Source organism: Manis javanica, chromosome 6 (assembly GCF_040802235.1).
Source record: "Manis javanica isolate MJ-LG chromosome 6, MJ_LKY, whole genome shotgun sequence".
Lineage (NCBI taxonomy): Eukaryota > Metazoa > Chordata > Mammalia > Pholidota > Manidae > Manis > Manis javanica.
In genome coordinates, this window is record NC_133161.1 from 150,036,108 (window position 1) to 150,055,223 (window position 19,116).

The 19,116-nt window shown below is 41.5% G+C and overlaps 1 protein-coding gene across 14 annotated transcripts in view; it reads left to right on the top strand.

The window, feature by feature from the left end:
- Nucleotides 1-19,116, top strand: part of ALG9 (ALG9 alpha-1,2-mannosyltransferase) — an 83,599-nt gene that overhangs the window by 13,826 nt on the left and 50,657 nt on the right. For 8 of the 14 annotated variants that reach the window (XR_012132790.1, XR_012132791.1, XR_012132789.1 and 5 more), the window contains exons 7-13: nt 1,975-2,062; nt 2,241-2,346; nt 11,399-11,656; nt 14,246-14,400; nt 16,422-16,551; nt 17,179-17,326; nt 18,416-18,545. Coding sequence is in view for 11 of the 14 variants with exons in the window: in XM_073239824.1 (XP_073095925.1) it covers nt 1,975-2,062; nt 2,241-2,346; nt 11,399-11,656; nt 14,246-14,400; nt 16,422-16,551; nt 17,179-17,326; nt 18,416-18,545 (1,015 nt within the window). In the remaining 3 variants the exon portion in view is untranslated. Of the gene's footprint in view, nt 1-1,974; nt 2,063-2,240; nt 2,347-11,398; nt 11,657-14,245; nt 14,401-16,421; nt 17,327-18,415; nt 18,546-19,116 lie in introns of those variants that run through there. The other 6 variants (XM_036992750.2, XM_073239825.1, XM_073239830.1 and 3 more) reach the window with 6 other exon arrangements.

Genomic DNA, 19,116 nt, shown 5'->3' on the forward strand with positions numbered 1-19,116 from the left:
CTATTGGAGAGACAACACATGAAAAGAAAATGTTAATGCAAAATTTAGATAATAGAATGTGGGAGTTCAAATCATAGGAGATGTCCTGTGATAGCTAAGGAAGTGATAGAGTTGATATGCCATATAAATTCAGAGGTGGGAGACATTGAGTCTTCAAGGTCGTGGGGGAGGCAGAGGCAGAGTCTGTCGTCGGCACCTGGTGGATTCTGTGTAAACACGCTGGTGTGGAGAGGGAGTCGTTTGTGACTGGAGCATGTAGGGCCTCTGACTGCTCTCGTAGGTTTGGAAGTCATGGATAAGGTGATGGTCCATGCAACGAAAGTGGAAGCACCTGGTGAGAAGATGCGTGTAGAGAGAGAAGAGTAGAAGTCTTCTTTTGGGAGATACGACCATTGTAGGACGCTGCCGTGGAGTAGGGGGAGAAAGGGGCCTAGAAAGGAGCACCAGGGAAGCTGGAAAACAGGAGCGAAGGAGTCTAAAGAGGAAGGAACAGATGCTCTGTGTCAAGTGCAGTGGGAAAACAAAGGGCTGTGAAGCTTTGAAGAGATACTGGTCTGGCTGAGAGGAGGTTCCCTTTGACCTCGGGTCAGTGTTACTCGCTTGATGCAGGGCCTTAAGGGAGAAGTAGGAATGGTGGCATGTACATGTCACTAGCTCAAGGAATTTAAGTGAAAAACAGAGCAAATGCTGTTGGAAAGGGGGATCTCTCAGAACAGAAGTTAGAGTTTGTAATACCATCAACATCTTAATAAGTTATGGAAAGGAGAGATCAGCATTCATTTGGCAGGGTAGGTGTGGGACAGTAGGGTACATTTATTTATAATTAATGTATTTTGAATGCCCATTACTTGAAAGTATATATAAGATGGTGCTCCTTCTATTTAAGCTCAGGATTTATATTTCTTGTGCATAATGGGATGCATAGCACTCTTATGGGTCCTGTGAAGAGATCAGTATTTTTTTTTATTAAGGTATCATTGATAGACACTCTTACGAAGATTTCACAAGAAAAACAATGTGGTTATTATGTTCACCCTTATTATCGAGTCCCCCCCATACCCCATTGCAGTCACTGTCCATCAGTGTAATAAAATGCCACAGAATCCCTATTTGTCTTCTCTGATCTACACTGTCTTCCCTGTGATCCCTTCCACACCATGTGCACCAATCATGATGCCCCACAATCCCCTTCTCCCTCCCTCTCCACCTGCCCTCCCCCACCCCTCCTCTTTGGTAACGGCTAGTCCCTTCTTGTTGTCTGTGAGTCTTCTGCTATTTTGTTCCTTCGGTTTTACTTCGTTGTTATACTCCACAAATGAGGGAAATCATTTGGTATTTATCTTTCTCTGCCTGACTTATTTCACTGAGCATAATACCCTCTAGCTCCATCCATGTTGTTGCAAATGGTAGAATTTGTTTCTTTCTTATTGCTGAATAGTATTCCATTGTGTATATGTACCACATCTTTATCTATTCATCTACTGATGGACACTTAGGTTGCTTCCATAACTGGGCTATTGTAAATATTGCTGCGATAAACATAGGGGTGCATATGTCTTTTTGAATCTGCGAAGTTGTTTTCTTTGGGTAAATTCCTAGTAGTAGAGTTCCCAGGTCAAATGGTATTTCTATTTTTAGTTTTTTAGGAGCCTCCATACTCCTTTCCACAATGGCTGAACTAGTTCACATTCCCACCAGCAGTGTAGGAGGGCTCCCCTTTCTCCGCATCCTCGCCAGCATTTGTTGTTCCCAATCTTTTCTATGTCGGCCATCCTGACTGGTGTGAGGTGATATAAGAGATCAGTATATTTTTGAGAAGACATCTCTCCACGTACCAGCTTTCTTCCCTTGCTTTTACTGCTAGAGACATTTGTTTTCTCAGTTCAGCATGAGGTTTGTATGAATCCCATCTGTTTGAGTCTGTGTTCTCTCTGTTATGTTTAACTCCTCACTTTCTGTTGCTCTGTTAAACAGTTTACCTATTGCCTTTGATTTCCTTGTCATGAAACGCAGATGGAAGAGCCTCTTTCATTGGTCACTGGTGGCCCTGATACTCTTTCTGGTGAGTTTTCTTTTTCTCTTGTTTTGTTCTGAAGTTTTAATGAAAAAAGATTTTGATGTGGGAAAGAGAACATTAAGACCTAATTCAGGTTTTCATTCTGAAGTTTATATTGTTAGCATTGGAAGAATGTTTTTCCAGAGTGAAACTCAATTGCGATGTATTTTCTGCTCTGTTTTAGGTGCCAGTGGTGGTCATTGACAGCTACTATTATGGAAAGTTGGTGGTCACACCACTCAACATTGTTTTGTATAATGTTTTTACGCCTCATGGACCTGATCTTTATGGTAAGGCCATAATGAAATTTGGGGAATGGTTAGGAGATAGTGTAATGTGTCTGAGCTTCAGTAGTTTAATTCAGTTGCCTCATGTTATCAAATATAGCATTTCTTTGTTGGTAATCTTTTTATTTAAAAATAAACAGCATTTGAATGGAGCACAGTGATGATAAGTAGCCACCAAGCATTCCTCCTGGATTGACATGATAGTCAGATGCGGTTCGCCATTAGGTTTCTCTGTCACTCTCGGTCTCGTAGTATTAGGGACTGTCGTGTATGCCATAGCTTTTCATCCTACTCTTTGTAATTAAAAGTCACTTTTCTCTCTTCTCATTAAAAGTTCATTATGATAACAAAAACAAGGAAATTACAGCATTCATAATCATACCACTTCCAAATAGCTGTTGTTAACTTCTTGGAGTATATTCCTCCAGACGTTTTTTTATACAGGCATACTGCAGAGATTTGCAGGTTCAGTTCCAGACCACGGCAATGCAGCGAATATCACAGGAAAGCGAGGCAAATGAATTTTCTGGTTTCCCAATGCAGACACAAGTTACGTTTACACTGTACTATAGTCTGTTAAGTGAGCAACAGCAGTATTTCTAAGCAAACAATGTGCATACCTTAATTAAAAAATATTTTACTGCTAAAAAATGTTAACCATCATCTGAGCTTTCAGTGAGTCATCATCCTTTTTCTGGGGAGGACCTTGCCCGGGTGGGTGCTGGTTCGCCACGGTGATGGTCGCTGCACGGCGGGGTGGCCGCGGCAAGTCCTTAAAATAAGACAACTGAGGTTTGCTGCATCGACTGACTCTCCCTTTCATGAACGATGTTTCTGCAGCATGTGATGCTGTTTAATAGCATTTTACCCACAGTAAAACTCCTTTCACAGCTGGAGTCTGCACAAACCCTGCACTGCTTTATTAACTAAGTTTGTGTAAAATTCTCAATCCTTTGTCGTCATTTCAACAGTCTTCGCCAGGAGTAGATTCCATCTCAAGAACCCCGTTTCTTTGCTCACACGTAAGCAGCAACTCCTCATTGTTCCAAGTTTTATCATGGGATTGCAACCAATTCAGTCACATCTTCAGGCCCCACTTCTAATTCTAGCTCTCTTACTGTTTCCACCACATCTGCAATGACTTCCTCCACTGACGTCTGGAACCCTTCAAAGTCATCCATGAGGGTTGGGATCACTTTCTTCCAAACTCCAGTTAATGTTCATATTTTGACCTCTTCTCGGAATCACAAATGTTCTAAGTAGCACCTAAACTGTGAATCCTTTCCAGAAGGTTTTCAGTTTACTTTGTCCACATCCACCGGAGGAATCTATCTATGGCACCTATAGCCTTACAAAGTGTATTTGGAAGCTGAAATTACTCTTTGTCCATGGGCAGCAGAGTGGCTGTTGTGTTAGCAGGCATGAAAATGACACTGACCTCATTGTCCATCCGCATCAGAGCTCTTGGGTGAGCAGGTGCTTTGTCAATGAGCAATAATATTTTGAAAAGAGTCTTTTTTTCTGAGCAGCAGATCTCAGCAGTGGGTTTAAAATACTCAGTAAACCATGTTGTAAACAGCTGTGCTGTCACCCAGGCTTTGTTGCTGCATTTGGAGAGCACAGGCACGGTAGATGGAGCATCGTTCTTAAGGGCTCTGGCAGTTTCAGAATGGTCAGTGAGCACTTGAAGGCTTCCACTTGAAGTCACCAGCTGTGTCAGCCCCTAACAAGAGGGTCGGCCTTTGGAGCTTTGAAGCCAGGCACTGACCTCCCGTCTCTAGCTGTGAAAGTCCCAGATGAGGCTGTTTTGTGAAAATCTGTTGTTCAGTGTAGCCACCTTCATGAATGATCTCAGCCAGATCTGGGTGACTTGCAGCTTCTCCATCAGCACCTGCTGCTGCACCTGTACTTTTCTGTCACGGCAATGGCTCTTCCCTTAAACTTCAGAACCAACCTCCGCTAGCTTCAGACTTCTCTTCTGCAGCTTCTTCCTCTCTCTAAGATGTACAGAATTGAAGAGAGTCGGGGCCTTGCTCTGGATGAGGCTTTGGCTTAAGGGAATGTTGTGGCTGGTTTGACCCACCCAGACTACTCACACTTTCTCCACATCAGCAGTAAGGCTGTCTTGCTTTCTTATTCATGTGTTCACTAGAGGAGCACTTTTAATTTCCTTCAAGAACTTTTTCTAAGCATTCATAACTCAGCTGTTTGGCACAGGAGGCCTAACTTTTGAATCAAAGTGAGAGACACATGACTCCTCCTCTCACTTGAACACTTGGAGGCCCTGCAGGGTTATTCACCGGCCTAGGTTCAGTGTTGTGTCTCAGGGATTAGGGAGGCCCGAGGAGAGGGATAGATGCAGTGGAGCAAAACACACAGATTTATTGATTAAGTGGCTGTCTTTAATGGGTGTGGTTTGTGGTGCCCCAAATAATTACAGTGGTAACATCCAAGGTCATTGGTCACAGACACCATAACAAATATAATGCTGACGACAAGGTCTAAAATATTGTGGGAATTACCAAACTGTGACACAAAGACACAAAGTGAGCAAATGCTGTTGGGAAAATGGCACCAGTAGACCTACTCTATGCATTTTTACCACAGATCAATTTGTAAAAATGCAGTATCTGTGAGGTGCCGTAAAGGGAAGTATAATAAAATGATGTCTGCCTGTACATGTATGCATTTGGTATTACTTTTTCTTGTTAAAATTTGCATTACTTAGTATCAAGCATTAGGGCAGGAAGTTTGGAAAAATGTATAGATAAAGCTTAGCAGAAGGGGTCAGCATGAGAGGGTGGGTAGTTTGCCCAATGTAGAGTTAAGAGAAAAAAAAATGGAATGCCTTTAGTCTGGAAATGCATTCTCCATTCCTCCCTTAATGCCTTTCTTTCAGCCAGCTGTGGAGCCTGTTTATTTGGCCCCTGAGAGAATTTGAGTTTGTGACAGCTACAGAGGAATGAGCTAGAGATCTTTCTGATTAGATCAGCCAAGTCAGCAAACATTTTGTGAGACAACTTTCATTAAAGTAAGTGTAGTTTTTTCAGTCTGAATCTTTTGAAGGTCTTAGGGGATTCTGTATACGTGACTGTCTTGAGGCTCTGCTACAAAGCAGGTTAATATTATCTCTGTCTCTCACCAATTTAAGCCATGCCCATCACTTTTCTGTGCCTCTTTTTCAATAGAACCAGTAGATTGAATGAAGACATTTAAAATAAGCATATGAATGAGATTTAATTGGGCCTCCTAGGATTTGGGGAATATTGTTATTTTAGATGAAAAGTAATAAGTTAAAATAAAGTGTTTGTTCAGTGAATTGAATCACAAACTGCCTGGTTAGAGGTAAATGCTAAGTGAAGGAATTTTAAAAGGCTGCTTCTTTATGGCTCTAAGATCCCAACGGGGGTGTGAGAAAAAGCCCCAATTTTTAGCTTTTGCCTCCAGATGGCTCCCTTTAGCTAGGGAGAGTTTGCATGTTTTTAATTGCCCCCTTGTTTTAGTTTATTTGTAAAATTATTTTGATTCTACAAGACAGTATAAGGGACACTCTCTTCTTAGACCTAGATTGCACATTAGAGATTGATTTCAATGGGATCTGTTGGAAGTATAATATCCATTATGTATAGATGAATAAATTCTGTTAATTTGAGTTTAATTTTGAAAAGTTGGCTTCTCCACTTTTTTAAATGGGTTTTTACATAATTGATATTCTGACTGCTTATTTATAAAACTTTGTGTGGGAGTATATGAAAGTTACATGTATTTTTTGAAGTCCTCTAGATTAATAAAGTCTGTAAATCCAGAAATAAGCAGGTTGTTAAGGAGAATAATGAAGAAAGAATGAATTCTGATTTAAGCTTATATTTCTTGCTTAATGGTGGGTGGCTCGGGAACACCTGTGGCAGGTTTTGGGATCCAGCAGAGGAGGCCAGTGTCTTGCTGGACGTTGGCATCTGCTGTCCACGTCAGCTTGTGTTTCCTGGGAAGAGTCCTTAGGGCTCTGGTCTGCTTGCTTCAACGAACCTGGGGAACCTTCAGTTCATATTTTGCTATTGTGGATGAACAGGAACTGATCAGTTTTCCTAGTGGGAGAAAAGGCTTCGGTGGGATGCAGGAAATTGTCAAGCTGGGTGTTCCCAGAACTATGCAGTGCTGTCATCACCAGACTTCCCACAGCTGTTCCTTTATGGTAGAATTTGTGTGTTTATCTCATCTTTGAATTTAATGATGTGTGTTGCAGGGTCTGATTTCTGCCCTTTTAAAGAGTGTTGACTCCTTTTTGCTTTGACAGGCCTGCAGAGAGAATAATATTCTTCCATCCTGGGAATAGGTATTCCTTGTCTGTTCTAGGTCTTCTGTGAAGATTTGTCAAGAAGGGATGAATGGGTGAACAAATTCTGGAGTATTGATCAGATTACATTAGTGCCCTGACCAGTATTATGTCCTAGAAGTATTTGATTAGACCTGTTGTATTGTACTAGGTCGGGATTTTCTTGACACTAAATAAGAACATGAGAGGCAAAAGTTCTTTTTAAACTTAAAAGTGCTTTGTGGTTGTCAGCTGATTTTATTATAATTGGTGAATCCACTTGGTAAACATGGAGGACGCACCTTTTAATAGCTGCTTTGACGTGGCACAGTTGTGCAGTGAGACAGCATGTCCTTTGCCAGGGAGCTCAAGCCCGCTCTCCTCCCTCACACGCTCGGCACTAGTTGGCATGTTCTAACTGTTTCGTAAGAGTCTCCCGCTCCACGGGCCTCACTAGCTGTGGTAGGCATATGGCTTCTTGATTTGAAAATTAAAAATGCATTGTGTTGATAGTTTTTGGACACATCTCTTAGTGCTGTTTTTATATATAAGAACACAGAAAGCCTGTAAATACCTCTTGAATGAATGGATAAGTGGACTTTGGTTAGAGAAACACTGAATAAATTGCTTTTGAGCATATATCATGTGTCCTCATAGAACCTGCTCTGATGAGGCTATAGACGCATAAACAGATAATACAGTCCCACGTATGATGTGCCACAGTGGGAAGATAGAGCATCACAGGAGCAGGTCCATCTGCTGGTGTCAGGGAGGAGTTGGAAGTGGTGGTCCTCGAGCTGAGCCTGGAAGGAAACGGAGGCGTTTGCCGAGTAGACCCTAGAGGGGTGCGTTTCAGGCAAATAGAATGTCAAACGTGGTACTGCTGAGCCAAAAAAAAAAAGAATAAATATGATTTCTTTTTTGAAAACTTAAAGTAGTTTGACAGCATCAGCTGAATTTTAGGCAGAAACTACATAGGCATCAGCAAGATAAACTCAGTATCTCCATTGTGACTGTAATAAATGCAAGTATTTACTCTCTTGTTCCTGGTGTTCAAAGGGACCTGTGTACTTTCTTGGCCAGATTATATTTAATGACACATTCTAGACCTGAGCCGACTCATCTTTTGAAGCCAGGGAAAAGTGATGAAGTACTTTTTCACAACTGTAATTAAAATAGGTTCTGTTTATTGAATGTCTGGTATATCAGACATTTTACACATAATGACATCTTCCCATCACAAAACCTCTGAGATAGGTCCTTATTCCCAATAGTGGTGGAAGTGGGACATGAGCTCAGGGTCGTCTGACTCAAAAGCCTGTGTTCTCTCCACTGAAAACAACCTTAGCACAGCCCTGGAACGCGGCTGTCTGGACTCTACAGGAGACTAAACTTGCCAAGATAGAGCATGAGTCGGAGGAGGAGATCAGGTCCTGTCCCCAGAATGGAGGGGAAGCTGGGCCTTCGAAAGTCTGGGGCAGCGCGGCCGGGGAGCTCCAGTAGCTGTAGAACACGCATGCGGAGGGCTCTCTTCCACAGGGATCCCTGTGCAGACCCATGTCAAAGGAAGAAGCAATGTCTGGGTGACCTAAAGAACACTGGGCATTTAGGAAACTTAAGAGTAATGTAGGCAAAAAACTGCAGAGTGGTTGGCAAAACATCTCTGTGGGATCAGAGATCAAGGGGTGAAATTTAGTGTTGCAACAAAGAGAGCGACTGGTTTTGGCACTGATTTTTGCCTCTGAGCCTTGTAACATTTCAAGTTCTGAAATGTTGAGGTTGGTATGTATTTTTCTGTAGTGAGTGAGGAATGGTGCTTCCTGATGAGGAGCACACAGGCCTGGGGAGGGCACGGAGGACAGGTATAAGGAACACTCTTCCCTTAAAAATAGTGTGTTGCTCAAGGATGCCACTTCCTACCTTAGGACATGACCCCTGCCTGTTTCGGGTCTTATCGACATCATTTCAGAAGGCAAAGGCGAAGTCCACAGGCCCACAGTTTCCCATTCCACCAGCAGCAGAAGACGGAGCCCCGGCGGAGTCTTCTGAGGCCGGCTCAGAGCTGACCACCAGCGGAGCTGCCGGAGCCTTCGCTCTTCTGTTAATCATCTTTGTTGGGCCTTGGTAGCTTTTCCCTCTTGATGGTACAAAGTTGACATTCATAAGGATGATTTACCATAATTTAGTTCCTACAGGTCTGTAAAATTACAGGCCTATAAAAGGGCCCACCTCCATTCAGTCTATGGAACAGTAAACATTATCCCTTCTTTTAGCCTGTTTCAAAGCTTCCTTAGCTTATTTGAATGAAAAGAATTCAGACATCTCCCTAAAGAGGAGATTGTTGAGCCACTCAGTGCAGAAACCCTGCTTCCGGCTTGCTTTCACTGTACCTTTGCACTAGGTAGATGCTTCACTTGTCATCCTGACACATTTTTTTCTGCATAGTTCAGCTTTGATATTCTGAGCAGTAGCATCAACTGTCTCCCTGGAAAGAGATAAAAGTGTTTACTATTTTTTTCTTTCAAGGCAGATGTCTTCATGTAGGGGAGAATGCTGGCTGACAAAATTCATTATTTTTGTCTCCTTTTGCCCTTGTTTTTAAGACTGTTGTCACTTGAACCTTCCCCACTCTTGTCTTATTCCCCTGTTTTTGCCTCATCCTTCCGGGAAGTAACGGTCTATCATGGAATGTTCACAGCCTCATTGTAAACTTGATCTGTGAGCTTCTAATACATACAAATAATCGAGTTTACTACCTAATACTTTTGGTTCCATATCCCAGAGTACAGTGTATCTAGGTAAAAAGACAGCCAGCCCTAACGGGGGTGTAGCAAGTTGTGGTAGAGACAAATGTTCGCTAGAATGTAAAGAGCTTCCCCCTCCAAAACAATAAATATTTGCCAGGTTCAGAAAGAAAGAGGCTTTTTCTGTTGATGCTTAGCATCGTAAAAGATGATGTAAGATGACCCCCTTCCTCTCTGGTCCTTTGTCTTTTCTTCTGAGCCTTGGGTTTGCAGAATTTGTTAAGGAAAAAGATGGGTCAAGGTTGAAAGTGCTGCCTCCACGCTGGCAGGTAGGAGAGCTCTGTGCAAAAACTTAGCTCTCAGGAAACTGGACTCCTGAAGGACTCAGTTTAGGAGGTGTGTTGTGAACTACTAATAAAGTCCAGAGGAGATACATGTTTCTGTTTTGAATAAAAAAGCAGCCATTAGTTTCTATAACCCAAAAGGTGTTTGTCAAAAGTACAAGGTGTGAATGTCTGTATTGGACTTGGCCTTGGTAGGTCCTCTGCTCCAGAACAGTCCCAGTCATTGTATTTAGAGAAGGAGTAAGCGTTCCCAAAAGGTGACCCGCAATTGAACTTGAGTCCTTCCTTAGGACACTCCTCTCCCCCTTCCTCCTCCCCTCAGTGTTTCTCCAGCCTTACCGGTTTGGTTTCTAATCTTATTTTGCTGTGTAAGCTGCAAAAATGTCAGGTTCTCTGACTGTTCCTCTGCCTTCTGATTACCCTTTTAAGCAATGCTGATTGCAGGAAATTGCTGTGGTGCAAGGCGAGTGTCAAAACACACAGTCATTAAAACCCCCGTGTATCATTCATGGCCTGATTGAAGCAATCACAGAGGGGAGAGTGGATGGAAGCCTGCTAACTGTGCAAGGGGGTTGTTTCTCATCATTTGGGTTTAGGAGTTTTGAGTTAAAGGATCGAAACTAGTGTAAGTTAGGCTTGTGTTGTCAGTCATTTTGTTTCATTCTGAATTCTCAAAACTTCTGAGTGGGGTCTGGGTTTCTGAACACTGCTTTCCTAAGGAAACAAAGTTGTTGTTTCTGTTAAACACAAGGTTCCCTGCATACATGACTACAGAATAGTGGTTAATCATATCAAGGGGAAAGATACTAGGATGTAAAATAAGATAAACACATGGGAAGAAAACGGGAAAGTCCTCAATAGCTCAGTCCTACAAGAATGCCTATTCCCTCTACAAACCCTACAGGTGCTGGTTGTCACCTGTGCTTCTGACCAGCCGGCTACAGATCGAAAGTTCCTCAGCCCCCTCCTCGGGTTCAGTTAATTTGCTGGAGTGGCTCACAGAACTTAGAGAAGCATTTACTTACACTTAACGTTTACTATGAAGGATATTATGAAGGATACAGTGGATCTCCAGGCGGAAGAGCTGCATAGGGCAGGGTGTGTGGAAAGGGGTCTTGGGGCTTTTGTGCTCTTTGGTCATGCCACACCCCCGACAGCCATTATGTGTTCACCAGCCTGGAAGCTCTTTAAGTCCCAACATTTTCAGTTTTTGTGAAGGTTTCCATTAACTTGGGCATGATTGATTAAATCATTGGCCATTGATGATTTACTATTGCCAGCCCCCTGCCCTTCCTCATGGGGTTTTCAGTCCCAGGTCTCATCCTTAGGGTATCTAGGGTCCCTAATTTACATAACAAGACACCTTGATCTCTCACTTAGGAAATTCCCAGGGTTTTAGGAGCTCTACCAGGAACGGTGATGAAGACTAAATGTATTTGTTACTATAAATTACAATATCACCACTATGCTATTTAAATTATTTGGTTGTTCCGAAAAAGTATTAGTTCCATATGGGCATGTTAATTTGGAATAGACGTAGTGGTCAGTATAGACAATACAGCTAAATATATGGAAAAAAACTCAATATCCATCTAAACCAATCCTGTTTTCTTGTCATCCTCTGCTCCTGGGCTTCCCACGTATGGCTGAGCAAGGAAAGAGAGTGGCTTTTGGACTTGTTCACCTGGGGCATCGGGTCATCAGCACCACCTGGACACAGAGCAGCGTGAGGCCTGCACCATCAGCAGCATCCTCTCCTCTCGTCATTTCTTACCTCCCTGTTTCCTCAGGTACAGAGCCCTGGCATTTCTATCTGATTAACGGATTTCTGAATTTTAACGTGGCCTTCGCCTTGGCCCTCCTGGCCTTACCCTTGACCTCTCTCATGGAGCGCCTGCTGCAGAGATTTCACGGTGAGCGGCATGAGGGGTGATGGGCTTTTTTTGGGTGGGAAGAGCAAGTAAGAGTGTATACCAAGAGGTGAAAAAGAAGATTTGGTTAATAATTCTAAATTAGATTGACAGGGAGAGGAGCTTTATATCCCTTCAAGTGAGGAAGTTATAACCTACAGAAACATCTGGGGAGGCGGAAACATTTACAAAATCTCAGAGGATAGGCCTATTTGCATCTTCTATGTTTAAAGAAGTGTTTTGTTACCATGGTAGATTGCTTAGGATAATTAATGCTAGAGACACACACTCTTCGGGAAATTATTTCAACCAAAAATTTGAGAACTAAACCATATAGGGATTTCCCAGACCTGGCATGAAGGCAGAAGCTTTGGACTTCCTGAGAAGCGCGGTGCTTCCCTGTTGCCTTTTGCTTCTGTGTCTGCCTCACTGCGGAAGCTCCAGTCTGCCGTTTCCTTGGTGTGCCCTGGTTCCTTCCCTCACAGCCTGCGGGTCCCAGTGTGTCATGGCTCTGGCTGTCTAGTGCCGATGGGTCCCTTTATGGGAGACAGATTTGAGCAGAGATTCCTGTGTGCTTTGGAAAGAGGTTGAATTTCAGACTTTTCATTCAGATTTGGATACCATATGATCCTTCCACCCCACCCCTCCCTCTGCTTTCCTACTATTAATGGTTTATAAAGAATTCACTTGTGTTATAATTTTAGAATATGAAAGCAGCCTTCAGAGTCATTTTGTTTTAACATAACCATAATGCATATGTCTTAACAAAATTAACAGTAATTCCTAAATATCATCTAATACCCAGTTGGTATTCAGATTTCCTATGTTGTCTGAAAAACTTTTTACAGATGGTTTGTTTAAAGAGGATCTGAGCAAGGATCAAACATTGAATTCTTTGTTCATGTTTCTTGAGCTTTTTAAGAGGTTTCACCTCCTACCTTTCTTGTCCTGAGAACTTCTAAGGAAACCAAGGCATTGATCTTGCCCAGTGCCCCCCCATTTGGATTCAGCTGTTGGTTCCCTTAGGGGTTAACTTACTCCTCCGTCCTTCCTTGTGTTTCTTAAGGGTCACTTTTTCTTTTTTTGGAAAGTAACTTTTTTTCTTTACTATAAGAATAATTTATACTTGTAGAACATTTGGAAATGCTTGTCCTGTAAGTTTAAAAACAGCATTTAAGTTCTCTATAGTATCATACAATTGTGTCTTAAAAATGTGTAATGTACACACATGTTCACCTAGTGAGAAAATGAATGCTTTCTGTTTTTTCTTTATACTTTTGATGTATTTTAGAAAGAATACTTTTTTAAAAGAAAAAACAAAAATATAAAGAAGCAGGGAAGAAATTACCCGTTGTCCCATTATGTAGTACAATTGTGGTTATGATTTTGTACATTTTATGGAGGACGTTTCAAATGTTAGGCCATATTTCTAAAATGTATTTCTTAGCCTTTAAGATACAGAAGAGAAAAATATTGTTGACTTAGAGAAGCTAGAGATTTGTTTCTTAAAATTAAAATAATTCTAAACTAAAATACTTCCTTAAGAGGTATAAATCCTAAATTATTGTCTAGAGTCCAGGACAAAATCTTTGACATGGAAAGTTTATAAAAGATAAGCTTGTTACTGCAGTTCAAGAATTTTTATCCCTAAACAATTTCTGCAGAAGTACAGATAATTCAGCGATGCCAAATTGGGTGTTGCTAGGTGGGTCTTGACGACAGCCCTGATCCTTTCATCTAAGCTTGTTCGTAGTGGACATGGTGGACAAAGGGGGTGCTGTCTGCCTCCCCCTACCAGGGACCTACGCATGGCACAGTATCCCTAGTCCGTGCACAGGAGGGACACCATCCCCGTAGGCCACAGGCTCATCACTCAGAGTCAGGCCCCTGACCTCAGGCACTTCCTGGCAGGTGCTTGGGTCTCAGCGTCCACTGAACTCCTTTAATCCTTCCACATGCTCTAAGTGTATTTTGGTTCTAAGTATATTTGGGAATTCAGAGTGGATGGGTTTTGCAGTAGAGGAGAGGAAGCATAATCAGTGAACTTTTAAGGGTATTTTTACATTTGCTTTGAAACAAACTCTTTGTCATTTAGGGCTTGACAAAACCAGTGATGGCTTCGAGAATCCAGCTCTTTTTTTATCTTTGACCTATAGCTGTTTGAACAGACTGGTGTATAAGTAAGAAGATTAGTATGTTAAACAACACAAGAATTAAAACCTAAGAAATGAGTTTACTTACACTTTTGGTATCCCAAGAACTTTAGTCTTAGTGGCAGGACTCATCAGAGAGGGAAGGCTTTTTCTTCATCCAGTGTAGAAATTATCAAGCTCTGTTACCCATTCGCCTGGTTTTCATTTGTGTTCTATCCACATTCAGTATTGTGCCCCCTTTACATGTTGGATCTCTTGGGAGAGCTCAGGAGCACATAACTCTCTGTACTTGACCTCTCCATTGCACTGGAGAACAGGTGGGTACGATTGATGGGGTGCCCAAGAGCACACTCCCGATCGAGATCAAGAGAACATTGAAACTAAGTATGTTGTTTTGTTCTAATATAGTGAAAGGCGGATATTTTTCTGTGTCTTACAGTTCAGAATTTAGGCCACCCATATTGGCTTACCTTGGCTCCAATGTATATTTGGTTTATAATTTTCTTCATCCAGCCTCACAAAGAGGAGAGATTTCTTTTCCCCGTGTACCCTCTTATATGTCTGTGTGGCGCTGTGGCCCTTTCTGCACTTCAGGTGAGTTTCAGGGAAATGTGTATCTGCTTCATTCTCTTTCATTTTTAAATGGCTCAGAAAGCTTAAAGACAAATTACAGAAAGTTTCCACTTAAGGTATCTTACCCATACATTAAATCTGATACAGATCATATTATTGAAGCTTTTTGTACTGATTGCTTGGCTATTGATCATATTCTTATTTGTTGATTACACATCTGCAGTGTTAATTTGTGTGTTACAGTTTGTCTCTGTTGCCAGCAAGAGTCCAATTGTTATTAAAGAATTTTTTAAAGTCATTTTAAGGGCCTACCACATAGTGTAGCCCTACAACAGAACTAATGGAATGTCTGCTCCTCAACTACAAGATCAGATTAAAACTTGCTCAAGTGCTTGGAATAACATCAGGCAGTTAGCAATATGGGACACTTTTAATCCTGGCTTAAAACCCATTCTGGTCAAGTCCCTGTCAGAACTGATGTTAAGTATCTCTGAATGTGTGGCCTCAGAAGCCTCCAGACTCTTTTTTGACCTCTATTATCATTTGCAGTTGGCAGAAAAGAATAACTAGGGTGATAACTTTTTTCCTTAATAAATATAATTCACAAACCATACAGCTTACCCATTTAACATGTACAATTCAGTGATTTTTTTTCCTATACTCACAGACATGTGTAACCATCACCACAGGCAATTTTAGAACATTTTCATCACTTCAAAAACTCTGTGCCCTTTAGCTGTCATCAGCCCACTGTCCCTTATCTCCCAAGCCGTGAGCAACTAGTAACCTATGCTCTGTCTCTATAGATTTGCCTATTCTGGACATTTCATATAAATGGAATCATGAAATATGTGGTCTTTTGTGGACAACTTCTTCACTTCAATATAATGTTCTTAACGCCCATCCATGTTAGGATTATAGTTTTAAAAAATAATTGAAATTGTAAAAGTAATTGAGCATCATTGCAGATAATTTTTCTCTTTCTAAATTAGTTCTGCTACCCTAACAAAACCACCTTTCAGCATTTTCGTCTATCACATGTCAAAGTTTATTATGGCTTAATCTAAGTGTACATATAACTTTCTATTCCTTTCAGTACAGTTATAATATTACCTGTGTTGTCATATATGATATACCCATTATTTTAGTAGTGTAATGTTCTGAGTTGGATATAATATGTAACATATTGTGTAATATATATTTTATAATATATTGAATTGGTTACATATAATACAGTGTTTTGATATAACTTATATTTGGTTGCCCACTTATTTCAGTGTTATAAGTAGTGCTAGGATCAATGTCTTTGCTTAGTTATTTGAATTGTTTCCTTACGAAAGGTTCCCAAATATAAAAGGAGTTCAAACATATTTATGCCACTGACAAGTATATATTTGCAATATTTTGTAGAAAGCCTTTCCAGAAGTACTTCTAGTGTAGGAGGGACAGAAAGAAGGAAAGAAATCTAGTGGTAAGGTACTCAAAGACTATGGAATTCATGCATGTGTGTATATATTGTAATAATACTCATCTAGTTTGTAAAGTAGTTTAGCAGGTAATTAAAAGCATTTTCCCAATGTTCTATGAGAGTGATTCTTTTTTTTCTTGGTGACAAGACATTTCGTTGATGCTGTAAACCCTGATGAAAACTTGTCGCTAAGGAAAGTAAAGATTAATTCTCATTATATCCATACAGATTGGGATACTTCATGTATCATAGCAAACTACCAAACACCATTTCTGTTCAAATGTTTTTAAAAAATAAGTTATTAGGACTTTAAGTACTAGAGAAGTATCCACATAGTTCTCCTGCGAAGCTAGTGAGAGTTCCTTCTCGGCACACGCTCTTGCTGCCTGACCTACAGAGAGTGGAGTTCTCTTTGATCTTAGAATTTGGAGTGGGTTTGCTCAGTAAGTGTTTGCAAATGCTCAGACCCTTACAGAAGCTCCTGTTGCTTCCTCCCTCCTGGTGCTACTGTGATGTCTTGTGATTATATTCTGTGAGGTTCATCTTTTTTCAATATGGTTTTCTTTCCTTCTAGAAATGTTATCACTTCGTGTTTCAGCGATACCGCCTGGAGCATTACACTGTGACTTCAAGTTGGCTGGCATTAGGGACACTCCTCCTGTTTGGGCTCTTATCCTTTTCTCGCTCGGTGGCACTGTTCAGAGGTGGATGTACCACGAATATCCTAACCTGCTCTCAGGAGGCACTTCACTGGGGGTTCTGTTTAGGGTGATTCACTACAGCTTAAACTGGGAGGAGGACTTTTCTGTAGGTAGAACCTGTGGACTAATGAGTGGGCTGTGACTTCTCTACCTCTGGACTGAAGAGAAGATTGAGAATTATTGTTAGTGTGACTAGCTATAAATTTTTTTCTCTATTCCTGTGAATTTTTTTTTCCTCTTAAAGGAAGCTTTTTTTTTTAAAGGATGAATTAAGGAAGCCTTAGGTTTAAGATGCAAATTTGTGGCTTAGTTCCCGTGATTATATTCTTTTTTGTAATCATTATTTCCGTCCAGGGTATTAAAATGTGTTGAGAGAACATAAGTTTAAAAGGTTGGAAGGGTACAGGGCAAGAAAGCAAATTATTTTTGGCAAAACAGGGCCTCTTTGGTAATCCTCTTCCTAACCCCAGAGATGTTTTGCGCTAGTAGAGCAGCTTCCTGCTGGGGTTGCCTTGGGCCTCCACTCATGAATTTCACATGGATCACAGCGGGGCAGGAACACACATCATAACTAACGTCAGAATCTTGTTTTACTCGTCTTTGGCTTTCACAAACGTTTCTCTTCTCCAGGGTACCATGGGCCCCTTGACTTGTATCCAGAATTTCACCGCATTGCTACGGACCCTGCCATCCACACTGTCCCAGAAGGCAGGCCTGTGAATGTCTGTGTAGGGAAAGAGTGGTATCGATTTCCCAGCAGCTTCCTTCTGCCTGATAAGTAAGTTGTCCTTTAATTCCCAGAGTTTTAAATCAGGCAGTAAAAGTACCAACTCAGTGGCAATGTCTTTTTAATTTCTTTTTCATTTTGGATTTTTCAAAAAAGTTTTTGAACAGTTTACTGCCTCAGAGAGCTGTGAGATCTGCACTGTGCCCCTGTCGCCTCTGCTCGGGAGTCTGAGGGCCTTACACTGCCTGGGGGTGGCTGGGGACTTTGAAAAACACTGGGGCCTTGGCCTCCCTCTGGTGGCTCTTCCCTGAGGGTTCATCTTTAAATTTCTATAATTATCTGATATTAATCCACTTCTAAAAGTGGTCTAGAAACTCTGGCTAGAAGAACTGTTTGTCATTTAGTAGCAATGAGAGCTCTTTACCCCTGGGAAAGCAGTGGTGAGATGTCTGCACCCCTTCCTTTTATGCTGTCTTTCGTTGGATGTGGTAACGTAGGCTCTGAAGTTCCCCCGATTTGCTTGATTCTGGCAGAGAAGAGTCCTCTTTGGGGAAAAGGGACGTCAGGCTAAGAGGAGTTATGCACCCCATTTGGGGCCTGGCTTTGGCAGCCTAGCTGATGGTGGCATCTTGTGCTCGATGAAGATCCTGTATCAGTCCTTAACAACTGGATTTAAAATTTGTTTTTTAAGCATCAGCATTAACCTTTGCCTTTTACATTTGACACTATTGCAAAGCAAGAGCTGCTCTTGAGAACCGCTGAGGAGCAAGGCGCTGTGCTTCCTTTTCCCTCTCTTCCTGCCTGGTGGGTTTGCTTTAGTTCCGAGAGGTCCCCCCAGTACCGTGGCCACGGGCAATAAGCCGATGCTTCTCTGGTTGTTTGATGATACAGCCATTTGGTTGCAAATGTCATTGCTGAGATGGGTGAAATGGGTCGGGAGACCTCTCCTGAAAATTTCTCAATGATTTTGGATTAAATTGTGACCTCTGCCTCTGTGCTCCCTGGCTCAGGTTTTAGCAGAAATATTTTTCTCCAAGTAAAATGTTTTTCACATGAATTTCTTTTTTGGCTTGTCTATTTCAAGTACATTTAGCAATATGGGCCTCTGTGTTTTTCTTATTCTCTTTGTGTTTCTGACAGTTGGCAGCTTCAGTTCATTCCATCAGAGTTCAGAGGCCAGTTACCAAAACCTTTTGCAGAGGGACCGTTGGCCACCCGGATTGTTCCTCCTGACATGAATGACCGGAACCTAGAGGAGCCATCCCGATATGTAAGGGCAACACTTCCTTTCACTACTTCTAAAGAGCTCTGCCCCTAAAGCCTGTCTGCCTACAGATCAGTGTTGAAAAATATAGGAATTTCTTAGAAAGGTGATTTCTTTAGGGTGAGAGCTTACGTTGAGAAGCAATGAAGGATCACTTTTATTTTCAAATTACTTTATTTTCTGTGTAAAACATAATTCAATATATTTGCTAAGCTGGGCTGCAAATTTTCTTATGTTGAAGTCAGATCATCATTTTGAAACACATTCTGAAACTTACATTCCTTGGCCCATTAAAATACTTAGTGCGGACCTTTCAAGCTGTCAATAAACCTTTGACCTAACCGTTATTAAGGTTGAGGCACACAGTCGGTGATGGCTGTTTCCACCGCAAGTCCATGAGGCAGTCTCCGTCAGGGCTCTACTCTTTCCCCGCTCATCTTTGTGCGTGCTGAGATCCCATGTGAATTTTATTTCAACTCCTTTGAAAGGTGACACTTTTGCTGTTTGATAGCTGCCAAGTCTTTGAGTGTGAAAAAGGTGAGACCAATAAAGATAATATTCCTGGTTCCCGAGACAG